The 14,353-nt window shown below is 36.5% G+C and overlaps 1 protein-coding gene across 1 annotated transcript in view; it reads left to right on the top strand.

The window, feature by feature from the left end:
• AKAP10 (A-kinase anchoring protein 10) overlaps positions 1-14,353 on the top strand; it is a 78,868-nt gene that overhangs the window by 14,656 nt on the left and 49,859 nt on the right. The window contains exons 3-4 of the mRNA XM_055305757.1: positions 470-652; positions 4,440-4,997. Coding sequence (XP_055161732.1) covers positions 470-652; positions 4,440-4,997 — 741 coding nt within the window. The remainder of the gene's footprint in view (positions 1-469; positions 653-4,439; positions 4,998-14,353) is intronic.

The following is a 14,353-nucleotide window of genomic DNA, read 5'->3' as shown; positions in this document are numbered from 1 at the left end:
GCAGCTTGAACTTTGATCATAAATGATTTTCATTAGAGAAATTTTTACCCAGTTAAAAAGTAAAATTAGTATTCTGAAGAGTGTTTTTCTCATCTTTGCCCCATTCTTCAGTTCTTTGTTTTGTTCCTTGGACAAAAAAGGGTTAAGGAATTGAAAGGGGTCCATATATCAGAATGTTTTGGGGCTTGAGTACTTTCTGTCATCAGTAGAACCTCTCAAAGAAGCATCTCTGTTTTAAGTTCCATTTTTGGCACAGTATTTTTGAGAATTATAAACAATAGGGCATTTCTTTCCAATTTTCTGCTCCTTGATTAATTTACCTTTCCCCTATTTTTTGTTGAGTGTGCATACTTAAGAGAGGTTACAAACTTTATTTTTTAAAGTTCTCTTAAAGCCCTTTTATGTATGAGACAGTTTCAGCCTATCAAATTGTGTTTAATTTTTAACTTTTTTTTTTTTTTAATTTCAGCTTCAATATCTGTACATTCCCCACAAAAAAGCACTAAAAATCATGCCTTGCTGGAGGCAGCAGGACCAAGTCATGTTGCAATCAATGCCATTTCTGCCAACATGGACTCCTTTTCAAGTAGCAGGACAGCGACACTTAAGAAGCAGCCAAGCCACATGGAGGCTGCTCATTTTGGTGACCTGGGTAAGTAACTCACTTTTTGCTAACTTCCAGTGGGGAGAAGGATTTGAGTGTACTATGTGAAACTCTTGCTGGAGGATACTAGAACTATATAATTGGAATGAGCTTGGAAAAAAATATGTTTAAAATAACAGCTGTGGGGGGCCTGGCTGGCTCAGTCAGTAGAACATGTGACTCTTGACCTGAGGGTTGTGAGTTGATCCCCACTTTGGGCATGGAGCCTACTTTAAAAAATAAATAAAATTTAAAAAATAATAGCTATAAGTATGATGAATGATACTCTATTGTGTTCCCATAAGCATAAAATAGAAAACTTTCTCAGTGGAAAAATGGCCTATTTCCAGAAGAAGAAATACATTTGACCACTAATTATATGAAAAAGATGCCTCATTTCACTCATACTCAGGGAAATGCAGATCTCAATAATGAGTTAATGTTCTCCCTAGCGCTTCAGCAGATATTTAAAGTTTGATAATAATGAATATTAACAGAGATGAAGAGAAATGGCCACTTCTATTTAGTGGAACTATAAATTCATGAAGATTTTTTGGAAGGCAGTTTGGAACTATTTACAAAATATAAAATAGAAGATCGAGCTTTTGATATATTCACATGTATGTGAAAAGCTATATATACAAGTATGTGTAAAGCTGTTTATTGCAGTGTTTGTGAAAGCAAAAAAATGAGGAATGACATGTAAATATCTACTAATGGAGAAATGGTCAAACTATGGTATACCTGCATCTGGAATACTGGGTAGCTGTTGGTTTGTTTGTTTGTTTATTTATTTTTTTGGGGGGTAGCTGTTTGAAAGTCTGAAGATGACATAGAGAGTATCTAAGGTTAAAGTGAAAAAAGGTCACAAAGCAGTGTTTGTAGTATTATCCCTATTATGTTAAAATAACTTTCCCCCCCTCAACCCACCCCAGAAAAGATAGGCAGAAGATCGATATTTTCTGATTTTTTGTTACCTAGAGTTCTGCACTTATAAAAATTGCGTATCTTGATACCATAAATTGAAAAAAAAATGAACAAATTGATGTCTAATAAAATTAGTCCCTGACATCTTTGCTTAACATTTGTATATATTTGAAGGTGTCAAAGTGTTTATGGGTCACACTGAGCCACACGATGCCAACAGCATTTATATTGGTCACAACGTAAAATTGTAAGTTTTACTGGATTACTTATATGTTGCTGGTGGGAATGTGAAATGGTACAGCCACTCTGGAAAACAGTTTGGCAGTTTATTATAAAGGTAAACGTGCAGTTACCATATGACCCTGCATTTGTGCTCGTAGGCGTTTATCCCAGAGAAATGGGAACTTACATTCACACAAAAACCTACACACCAATGTCCATAGCAGCTTAAAAGCCAAAAACTGTCTTTCAGCAGGTGAACGAATGGTTAAACTGTTACATCCATGCCACAGAATACTCCACAATGAAAAAGAGCAGACTATTATTATACCTAACAATGTGCATGGTCTTAAGGGAATTATGCTGAGCATCAAAAGCCAATCACAAAGGATTATATGCAGTATGATTCCATTTGTATAATATTCTTGAAGTGACAGAAATAGAAGAATGAAGAGCAGAGTGTGTTTGCTGAGGTTAGAAATGGAAGAGGTGGTTATAAAAGGCCACATGAGGGATCCATGTGGCATTGGAACTGTTGAGTATCTTGGCGCTTATATATAATAAAATTGCATAGAATGAAGTGCATAGGTGAGTACAGGTGAAATGGGGAAGAGTGGTGGGTCCTGTCAATGTCAGTCAGCACCTTGATGTGATCCTGTACTACAGGATTGTAAGATGTTACCATGGGGAGCCTGGGCAAAGGGTACATGGGATCTCTCTGTATTGTGTCTTACAATTGTGTTTGAAATTACCATTATCTCAAAATTAAAAATTTCATTTAAAAAATTGTAAATCTTGCAAAGGACCAGGATTTCCTGAAGTTTAAGGGAGTGATGTTAACAGAGATACACTGGTTAACATTGAAAATGAGACAGCCAGGGGGAGCCTGGATGGCACAGTTGATTAAGCGTCTGACTTGATTTCGGCTCAGGTCGTGACCTCAGGGTTATTAGATCGAGCCCTGTGTTGGGCTGTGCTCACTCTTGCGCTCTCTTTCAAAAAACGAAAAAGAAAGAAAATGAGGTAGCTAGCAAGGATGATAAATGAAGTGCTTCAAAAGAAAATGATTTGAATACCAAAGGATTAAGAAAAGCCCTTTTGAAAAATTGGTGAAAGCCTGTTAATTTTATGAAGATGAACCTCAATATGTCACTGCTGGAAATGTAAAACAAATTTTTTTTGTTTATTCTAATAACTAGTTTGTGGTTAGTTATAACCTTAATTTAATTAAATATAAAATTAACTTATTTTTATTAAGTTTTGGTAAGTTTAGTTTTAGTTTTCAAAGTAGAATCCCAGAGCTATTCTTTATTCTGTTGTAATGAATGTTGAGAGTTGGTAACATTTTTCCGGCTGTATCCACACATGCACAATTTTTCTTCAGGAAAGGTTACTAGAGGTGGGATTATTGGATTGCAAATCATGTGGATTATTAAAGCTTTGCTGTCTGTTACTGAATGCTCCTCCAAAGAGGTTTTGCCATTTTTTATTTCCATCATCAGTGGGTGACAGGTGTTGCCTATTCTCTTGTGCATTGTTAATTTTTGTTATTTTTTGAAAAAAACATCTTCCGGTTTGACAGACAAAAATGTTATTTTGTATTAATTTGCTTTTCTGGTTTTTTTTTATTATTAAATCTAATATATTTTCATGTTATTGGCCTTCATTCTTTCTTTGGGACTAGTATTGTAAGATTTTTTTTTCCTCAAGAATTTACATGATCTGAACTGCCATTAAAAGATAAAAGTGGGGGGCAGTCCAGGTGGCTCAGTGGTTTAGTGCCGCCTTCAGCCCAGGCCCTGATCCTGGAGCCCTGAGATTGAGTCCCATGTTGGGCTCCCTGCATGGAGCCTGCTTCTCCCTTTGCCTGTGTCTCTACCTCTCTCTCTCTCTCTCTCTCTCTCTCTCTCTCTCTCTCTGTCTCTCATGAGTAAATAATAAAATAAAATCTTTTTTTAAAAAAGGAGCCAAGGGATCCCTGGGTGGCGCAGCGGTTTGGCGCCTGCCTTTGGCCCAGGGCGTGATCCTGGAGACCCGGGATCGAATCTCACATCGGGCTCCCGGTGCATGGAGCCTGCTTCTCCCTCTGCCTGTGTCTCTGCCTCTCTCTCTCTCTCTCTCTCTCTCTCTCTCTCTCTGTGACTATCATAAATAAATAAAAATAAATAAATAAAAAAGGAGCCAAATATTTAAAAAATAAACATAAAAAATAAATAAAAGATAAGAGTGGGACGCCTGGGTAGCTCAGTGGCTGGGCTGAACCTTTGGCTCAGGTTGTGATCCTGGAGTCCTGAGATCGAGTCACACATCGGGCTCCCTGCATGGAGCCTGCTTCTCCCTCTGCCTATGTCTCTGCCTCTCTCTCTCTCAGTCTCTCATGAATAAATAAGTAAAATCTTAAAACAAAGCAAAACAAAACATAAGAGTAATTGAGTTACAGAGAGCTTTTTAATAGATTAAGTTTTGGACACTTGTTACTTTGCTTGTGTAGAAGCCAAAATGATAGTATTTCTAATTCTTTATTCATTTAAATTACTAGGGAACTAAATTTTATTCAAAAATTCTGGTACCATTGATGCTGAAGGTGGCTGATTAATCCATCAATCTTAAATTATTTGTTACTCAACTGCTAATCTTTTGCTTCTTTCAGGCAGATCTTGTCTGGACTACCAGACTCAAGAGACCAAATCAAGTCTTTCAAAGACCCTTGAGCAAGTCTTGCGCGACACTCTTGTCCTCCCTTATTTTATTCAATTCATGGAACTTCGGAGAATGGAGCATTTGGTTAAATTTTGGTTAGAAGCTGAAAGTTTTCACTCTACAACTTGGTCCCGAATAAGAGCACACAGTCTGAACACTGTGAAGCAGAGCTCATTGGCTGAGCCTGTGTCTCCATCTAAAAAGCATGAAACTGCAACATCTTTTGTAACTGAGTCTCTTGACAAGAGATTGGAGGATTCTAGCTCAGCCCAATTACTAATGACTCAACCAGAAGGAATTGACCTGAACAATAGAACTAGCAACATTCAGAATCACTTGCTGCTTTCCCGGGAATGTGACAGTGCCCAGTCTCTCCATCTTGAAATGGCCAGAACAGGAATGCATCAAGTTTCCATGGAAACCCAAGAATCCTCCTCCAGACTTCTAGTAGCCAGTAGAAATAACCCCTCTTCACCACTAAAGGAATTATCAGGAAAATTAATGAAAAGTAAGTATGTGGTTTTCTTGTCTCTATCCTGTTTTTTGTTTAATCGGTTTACAAAGTAGAACTTGAGATGGGGAATAAAAGGATTGGAATAATTTTCTTTTCTCTCACACCCACTTGCAAATTTGGAAGGATTTGGAGAATGTCCTGGAGGAGGATTGGTGTATAAAATAGGAACAGCAAGGAATACCTACCAGCAGTGAGGATCCTCTCAAAAGGATATTAGCAGGATTAACAAATGAAGAAGAGTTAAGTGTCATCTGACCTTTCCCTTCCACACATTTTGAAATCAAATCATTTCCAGTTATGCTTATTCCATTCTCATCTCATTCTTTTTTCTTTTCTTTTTTTTTTTTTTTTTTAAGATTTTATTTATTTATTCAGAGAGAGAGAGGAAGAGACATAGAGGGAGAAGCAGGCTCCTCACAGGGAGTCGAATATGGGACTCGATCCCTGGACCAGAATCACGCCCTGAACTGAAGGCAGATGCTCAGCCCCTGAGCCACCCAGGCATCCCCTCCTCATTCTTTTTTTTTTTTTAAGATTTTGTTTATTCATGAGAGACAAGAGAGGCAGAGACACAGGCAGAGGGAGAAGCAGGCTCCACGCAGGGAGCCCAATGCAGGACTCGATCTGGGGACCCTAGGACCACGCCCTGGGCCAAAGTCAGGCGCTAAACTGCTGAGCCACCCAGGGATCCCCTTTATCTCATTCTTAATTTACTACTTAATGTATTTTGCAGATAAAATTATTTTTTAATTGTCGACAGGTGACATTTATTGGGTTCTGGGCTAAGTGCTATACTTCAGTTTCACTTAATTGTCATGTCACCTCCACAAGGTTGGCATTATTGCCCTGTGTTACACATGAGAAATTCATGGCTTAGAAAAGTTAAGTAACTTGCCTAAGGTTGTAGAGTGAGCAGGGAGCTAGAGTTAAACCCAGGCATTTCAACGACCACCTCTTTATTTCTCCTCGATTCTTTTTGAAGTTATACTCTTTAATTTTTTGGTCATCACCACCTGGAATTCTTTTTTTTTCTTTTTAAAAGTTTATTTATTCATGAGAGACACATTTTTTTCTTTTTAAAGGTTTATTTATTCATGAGAGACACACGGGGAGGGGGGCAGAGACACAGGCAGAGGGAGAAGCAGGCTCCCCGCAGGGAACCCGATGTGGGACTCCATCCTGGATCCTGGGATCACGCCCTGAGCCGAAGGCAGACGCTCAGCTGCTAAGCTGGTTGGCGTCCTACCACCTGGAATTCTGAGTAGACAGCCTCCATGTTTTTCCTCTCTTTCATCTTATCTGTTGTTTTTTATAGGGCCAGGTGATTCTTTTTTGTTTGCTTTTTCTTTTTTTTTCCTCTAGTAAGACTATTTTTTTTCAGAGCAGGTTTTTTGTTTTGTTTTGTTTTGAGAATTTACTTATTTCTTTGAGAGAAAGAGAGAGATAGTGACAACACACGAGGGGAGGAGAGGGAGAAGGAGACTCCCCATTGAGCAGGGAGCCCTATGTGGGGCTCAATCCCAGAACCCTGAGGTCATGACCAGAGTGGAAGGCAGATACTTAACGACTGAGCCACCCAGGTGCCCCTTTCCAGAGCAGCATCATTTAAGATTCACAGCACAATTGACTGGAAGGTACAGCAATTTCCCATATACCCTTGGCCTCTGCACATGTATAGGTCTGCTGCTCCATCATCCATGACTCCCACCAGAGCAGGACATTTGTTGCAGTTGATGAACCTACCTGGACACATTATAGTCACCCATAGTTCATAGTTTATATTAGAGTTCACTTTTGGTGTTGTGCATTCTATGGCTTTGGACAAATGTACAATGAGGTGTCTATCATTATGGTATTAGAGTTTTTCACTGCCCTAAAAATTGTCTGTACTCTGCCTTTTCATCTCTATCTTTTCCTATCTGGTCCCTGACAGCCACAAATCTTTTTTACTGTCTCTGTAGTTGTGCTTTTTTCCATAATGTTATATAGTTGAAATCATATAGTATGTAGCTCTTTTACATTGATGGTAGTTGCTTCAGATTTGTGTTTTAGTTCACTGATTGTCTCTTATGATGGGTCTAATCTTCTGTTGAATCAGTTATTTAAAATGTTATTTTTATCTAAAAGTTACTGAATTTTGTATTTCTAGATTTTTTTTTTAATTCAGATTTACCTGGTCACTTTTTAGTTTCTTTTTCCTTTATTCCTCCATCTTACTTTTGAGCCCATTTCTTATTTGAGTGTATTAAGGATATATTCATTATCTGATAATTCTAGTATCTATATTTTTATGGATCTGATTCAGCATTTGTTTCTTTAGATTTACACTCTTGGTACCTTGTGATTTTAGTGATTTTTGGCTGTCTGAATATAGGTTTTTGGATTTTTATATGCGGGGATTTGTGTGAGAATGCTGTTTAAATTGAGTTATTCCAGAAAAATATAAAAATAAGTAAGTTGGGTTATCCCAGAATATATTTGCATTTGCTTTCGCGATGCATCTGGTGCCAGCTTCACTACCTTCCTTGTACCATTTAAAATATGTTTTTGTCTTGGGTTTTTCAGGCAAAGTCTTGGGGCCTTTGGCATGATATGGTCTAATCTCCTACCCTGTTCAGGCCCTGGGCAATTGCCCTTGAAAGTGCACACTTTCAGTCTCTAGACATTGGTGGTTTTCCCAGGTGAATGCCCTGCCTATCTCGCACTCTGCCCATCTTGATTTGCACTGGCTCCTGCAGGTCCACAGTTTCTTTATCTGCAATTTAGAAATCCAGAAAGCTTTAACTATCACAAGTTATTTTTTAAATGAACAAAACTTGGCCTGAACTGGGATGAACTTACTGCAGAAACGTGAATGTGTTTGATTATGTGGTGTTGTCCCACATGCTGCTAGAGTATTAATATGGTATATATGAACATAGTTGTGTTCCCTCTGTAAAAAAACAAAGCTAAACAAACAAACCCAGATTCTGAATTCTGAAATGTTAGAGGCCCCAAAGGTCTCCAATAAGGGAACTGCTTGTCCTTCTTTCTGCTATATTTCTCTTACTTTACAAACTCTGATAAACTTTTAAAAAGCATTTTGGGAGAATCCGTATTGGGAAGAATTTCTTTGAACATCTATCTAGTCTGGCCAGTTTCTGGAAATGGAAGTCTGTTTCTTTAATTGTAATACACTTTATTGTTTTTGGAAGCTTTTTGTTTTGTTGGTACTTAATTTTTTTTTTAAATTTTTATTTATTTATGATAGAGAGAGAGAGAGAGAGAGAGAGAGGCAGAGACACAGGCAGAGGGAGAAGCAGGCTCCATGCACCGGGAGCCCGATGTAGGATTCGATCCCGGGTCTCCAGGATCGCGCCCTGGGCCAAAGGCAGGCGCCAAACCGCTGCGCCACCCAGGGATCCCTGTTGGTACTTAATTTTAATAAAAAATAGAAATAGCAGTGGAGTCATTTAAAGAGCACTAGTTTTTTCCAGTTTTCATTAGTTTTAAAATTTTTATGCAGTAGATTTGAACCTTCTTTGATAGATACTTGCATGAATTGTAACACATGCATAGATTCCTGTAATTGTCATCATAGAATAAGAATAGTTCTGTCTCCTTTGTAGTTAAACCCTCCTCTATCCCAGCATTTGGCAACCTCTGATCCATTCTCTGGAGTGCCTTACAAGTAAATTTACAAAATATGTTGCTTTTGAGACTAGCTTCTTTCACTCAGCATAATGGCTTGAAATTTATCCATATTCTGTCAATAGTTCATTGCCTTTTCTTGTATTCTATGGTATAGATGTGTTATCTATTCACCTGTGGAGGGTATTTGGATTGTTTCCAGCTGTTGATGATTATGAATAAGGCTGCTATAAACATCTGTGTACAGGTTTTTGTGTGGACAAAAGTTTTTATTTCTCTAAGGTTAATACCTAGTAGTAGGTTTGTTGATTATATGGTGTGTGTTTAAATGGTAAGAAACTACCAGACTGTTTTGTAGAGTGGCTGTACCATTTTGCATTTTCCCCAGCAACATAGTCTCATACTTTATTGGATTGTTTGTTTTATTATTGTTGAATTTTGAGAGTTCTTTTTGTGTTCTGGATATAAAACCTTTATGGCTATGTGATTTGCAAATGTTTTCTCCTAGTTTATAGCTTGGCTTTTCATTCTCTGAATAGTGTCTTTCACAGAACAAAAGGACTTTTTCAATTAAGTCTAATCGACCTTTTTTTTTTTTTTTTTTTTTTTTTAAATGGATTGTGCTTTTGGAGTTATACCCTAAAAACTTTTTGCCTCGTTTAGTTCATGGAGATTTTCTCCTGTGTGTTCTAAAAGTATTGTGATTTTTTACTTCATGTTTAGATACATAGTCTATTTTGAATTAATATTGTATAAGATGTAAGGGTTAGGTCAAGTTTTTTCGTGTTGGTTTTTAGTTTGCATGTGGATACCCAGTTGTTGCAACACCATTAATTGAAAAGACTACTCTTACTCTATTGAATTGCCTTTGTACCTTAGCCGTATTTGTGTAGGTCTATTTATGGACTCTCTGTTCTGTTCCGTTGAGATATGTGTTTGTTCCTTCACCACTACCCACTATCTTGATTACTGTAGCTTTACAGTAATTCTGAAAATCGGGTAGTAGGAGCCCTTCAAGTTTGTTCGTTCTTTTTCCAAATTGTTTTGTCTCTAGTTTTGTTTTTTTCTTCATATAATCTTTAGCATAATCTTGTCTGTACCTACAAGAAATCCTGCTGCAATTTTTATTGAAATTGTATTCAATCCATAGGTCAGTTTGGGAGGAATTTACACCTTAACTGTATTAGGTCTTAAAATCCATGGACGTGGAATGTCTTTTTATCGTCTTTTATTTTTTTCATCAGCATTGTGTAGTTTTCAGCTCACAGGTCCTTCATGTGTTTTATGAATGATATTCAAGAATGATACTATGTTATGAATGATGTTTTAAAAATTTGTTTTCTAATTTTTTTATTGCCAGTATTTAGCAGTATGATTGAGTTTTATATGTATTCTGTAACCTTCTATTCTGTAACCTTATGAAAATCACAAGATTGCTTGGGATTTTCTATGTAGGCATTGATGTTGTTCATGAATAGGGACAGTGTTATTTCTTACTTTCCAGTCTTTTTTTTCCCCCCTTGCCTTATTGTGCTAGCTAGGACTTCTGTATCATGTTCGTTAGGATCAGTGAGAATGAATATTCTTATCTAGTTTCTGATCTTGGAGGGAAAGCATTCAGTCTTTCACCTTTAAGTATGAGGTTAGCTGTGGGTTTTTCTGTAAATGCCCTTTATCAGGTTGATGAAGTTTGTTTCTCTTAATGGTTTCCTGAGAGTTGTTTGAATCATGAATGATGCTGAATTTTGTCATGTTTTTTTTTTCTGTGTTGTTTGATAGGACTGTGTGGTTTTCCTTTTTTTGTCTATTAGTATGATAGATCATATTTATTGACTTTTAAAAGTTTGAATAAGCACTCATTCCCAGGGTAAAACCATTTAGTTGCGGTGTATTTTTCTTTTTACATGTTGCTAGATTGGATTTTTTCTCAATTCTGTTGAGCATTTTTGCATTTGTGTTTATGATGGATTTGGTCTGTAGTTTTCTTGTACTGCTTTTGTCTGGTGGTAGTATCAATGTAACGTTGACCTCCAAAAATGAGTTGTGAAGTTTTCCTACCTCTCCTATTATCTGGGAGAGATCATGTAGAATCGTTTTTATTTTTTCTTTAAATGTTTCGTAGAATTTGCAAGAGCCTAGATTTGTTTGTTTTGTTTTCAGAATGTTTCAAACTGAATTCAAATTCTTTAATTTTGGGGGCTATTCAGGTTATCTATTTCTTCTTGAGTGAATGTTAGTAGTTTATGCTTTTCAGTGAATTACTAATTTCATTGAATCACTGAATTTATGGGCAGGTAATTATCTAGCATGCCCTTACTGTCTTTTTAATCTTGAGTTTGTAGTGATATCCCTTTTTCATTCCTCTTGTAGGTAATTGTGTATCTTTTTTCTTTGGCAGCATATATAGGGGTTTAATCTGTCTTTTTCAGAGAACCAGCTTTTGATTTAATGGATTTTTATCTATTTTTTTGTTTTCAAATTTATGGATTTTCTGCTCTGTGTTACTTCTTTCCTCCTGCTTACTTTGGATTTATTTTACTCTTTTTCCTATTTCTTAAGCTAGGAACTTAGATTGTTTGAGACCATTCTTTTTTAAGATAAGCATGTAATGCTATAAATTTCCTTCTAATCACTGTTTTAGCAACACACTAGAAATTCTAATGCTTTGAGCAAAAATTTGATGTCTAATTTCCCTTGAGTCTTACTCTTTTGTCCATGATTATTTAGAAATGTTTAATTTCAGGTGTTTAGAGAATTTTTACCCTGTTATCTTTTTATTATTGATTTCTCATTTAATTATATTATGCTCAGAAAACATACTTTGAAAAAATACCATACTTTGAGTGATTTCAGTTCTTTTAAATTTGTTAAAATTTTTAAATGGCCTAGAATATGGTTTGTTTTGGTGAATATCTCACATGCAATGAGAAGAATGTATATTCTGCTGTTCGATAGATTTTTATAAATGTCAATTAGATTGAGTTGGGTTAAGGTGTTTGGTTCTTCTTTATCCTTGCTGGTATTTTGTATGCTTTTAATATCCATTATTTTGAGAGAGAAATGTTGAAGTCTCCAACCAGAATTGTGGATATTTCCAACTGTACTTTCAGTTCTACCCATTTTTGCATGTATTTTGAGGGTCTTTTGTTTGTTGTATACATATTTAGAGTCATTATATCTTCCTGGTGAATCAAATCTTTTATCATTGTGTAACGTTCTTCTTTATCTGCGGTAGCTTCACTTGTTCTAAGCTCAGAAATATCTGCTGTCTGACTTATGTAGCCACTCCAGTTTAATCTGATTGGTGTTTACATGGTGCATATATATCTTTTTCTATCCCATTGCTTTTGACTTACCTTTATCATTTTCAAAGTGAGTTTCATTTTGACAGCATGGAGTTAGGTTATTTTTTTTAATATATTCTAACTTTTTTTTTTAAGATTTATTTATTTATTTATTCATGAGAAACACAGAGAGAGGCAGAGACATAGGCAGAGGGAGAAGCAGGCTCCTCACAGGGAGCCTGATGTGGGACTCAGTCCCTGAACTGGGATCACGCCCTGAGCCAAAGGTAAACAGATGCTCAACTGCTGAGCCACCCAGGCATCCCACGATCTGGTGTTTTTGTTGATAAATTTTTTTAAATGTAGTTATTTGTATTGTGTAATTAATTACAACATGATTATTTACAATGTAATTTGTAAATGTAATTACTGATACTTGTTAACATAACTCCTATGTAGTGATATTAAGTGTAATTATTGATGTATTCGGATTTAGGTGTCCTGTTTTATTTTTTTGTTTGCTGCTTCTATTTTACGTCCTTTGATTTCCTATTCTCTTCTTTCTTTTGGATTTTTTTTTAAAGAATTTATGAGTTCTTGATTATATCTCTTTGTATATAGATTTTTAGTGGTTTCTCTAGGGATTACAACATACATATACATACATACCTACATATACAGTCTACTTAAAATTAGTATTTTATCATGTTAAGTGGGATGTAGAGCGTACCACCTAGGTCCCTTCTCCTCACTCACATGATGTAGTTGTCATCTACTTTTGTTGAAAACCCTATCATACAATGTTAGGACTTTGGCCTTCAACTGTTGTACACAGTTTAAAGAACTTAAAAATTGTCAATTACATTTAAACCAGATATTTGCTGTATCTGTTGCTGTTCTTCATCCCTGAAAATTCAGTTATTATTTCTGTTACCATTTTACCGCTGTTTCAAGAATTCTTTTAGCATTTCTTTTAGAGCAGGTCTGCTGTTGGAGAATTTTCTCAGCTGTTTTCCATCTGAGAATCTCCTTAGATTGAAGTAATTTTTGCTTGATAGAGAATTCTGGGTTGATAGTTATTTTCTTTTACCAGTTTGAAAGTGGTGTTTCACTGCCTCTGGCCTATCTGGTTTTTGGTAGAAGTCTGCAGTCTTGGAATCATCATTACTCTCTATTTAGCATCTTTTTATAGCTGCTTTAGAGATACTTCCCTGTCTTTAATGTTCAGCAATTTGGTTATAGTGTTTGGGTATGGATTTCTTTGAGTTTCTTCTTATTTGAGGTTCACTGAGCTTCTTGATTTTAAAAGTTTGGGTTTTTTTGCTGGTTGGGAGGAAGTTTTTAGCCATTGTTTTTCACATTTTTTTTTGGCACTGTACTTTTTTCCTTTTTTTTTTGTGGGGATTTAATGACCCAGATGTTTTACCCTTGTTACTGTTCTGCAGGTCCTTGAGGTGCTGTACTTTTTTCTATTTTTTTTTTCCTGTTGTTGAGCTTGGAAAATTTCTATTCGTATTACCTCTGGATTCACCGATTCTTTCCTCTGTCATTTCGTTGTTCTTTGAGTCTTTACAGTGATTTTAAGTTTGTATTATTTTTTGGTTCTAAGGTTTCCATTTGTTTCAAGAGTATTTGACTTTTCTTGGAACATGGTTATAATACCATTTTTTTTTCTTTTTTAAGCGAGAGAGAACACAAGTGGGGAGAAGGGAGGGGCAGAAGGAGAGGGAGTGAAAGAACCTCAAGCAGGCTCCACACTCAGCACAGAGCCCAATGCGGGGCTCAGTCCCATTTCCCTGAGATCATGACCTGAGCTGAAATCAAGAGCCAGATGCCTAACTGACTGAACCACTAGGCGCCCCTATAATTGCTTCTTTAAAAAGCAAAACAAAATTTAAAAAACCTTTGTTCTATAATTCCAGCATCCATATCATCATCTTGCTTGTCTTTTCCTTTGTGAGATAATGCAGTTTTCTAGGGTTTTGTATGGCAGTTAATTTTGGATTGTATTATGGACAATTTGACTTACATAATTCTGAGTCATGTTTAAATCCTGTTAGGTTAGGTTCAGGCTACAAGTTTCAACTAGCACTCTGTAGGCTGTGGTTCCAGAGTCTGTTCATTTTTTTGGATTTTACTTGTATATGTACCTGTTGGTATCCAGTCTGGGACCTGACAAGGTCTGACAAGTGAAAAGGTCATAGTTTAGGTCTCAGACCCTTTGGTATGCTCTTACAGTCAAATCCATGTATGCTCAGCTCACGTGTGAGCCCAGAAACACACACACAACTTGATAAGCTTTTCACGAACCTCCCTCCTTTCTACAGTCTCCCTAACAGCTTCTGGTGCCAAGGGGAGCCCACCTTCCTTGTTGTTGGGCTAAAAAGTTGGAGCTTTACTTTCCAAGCAGCAAGAAGACAGAGGATAAGAGAAAAA

Source organism: Nyctereutes procyonoides, unplaced genomic scaffold (genome assembly GCF_905146905.1).
Source record: "Nyctereutes procyonoides isolate TBG_1078 unplaced genomic scaffold, NYPRO_anot_genome, whole genome shotgun sequence".
NCBI classification, from domain to species: domain Eukaryota; kingdom Metazoa; phylum Chordata; class Mammalia; order Carnivora; family Canidae; genus Nyctereutes; species Nyctereutes procyonoides.
The sequence above is the reverse complement of the archived record's forward strand: the minus strand, read 5'-3'. Positions and strand labels throughout refer to the sequence as shown.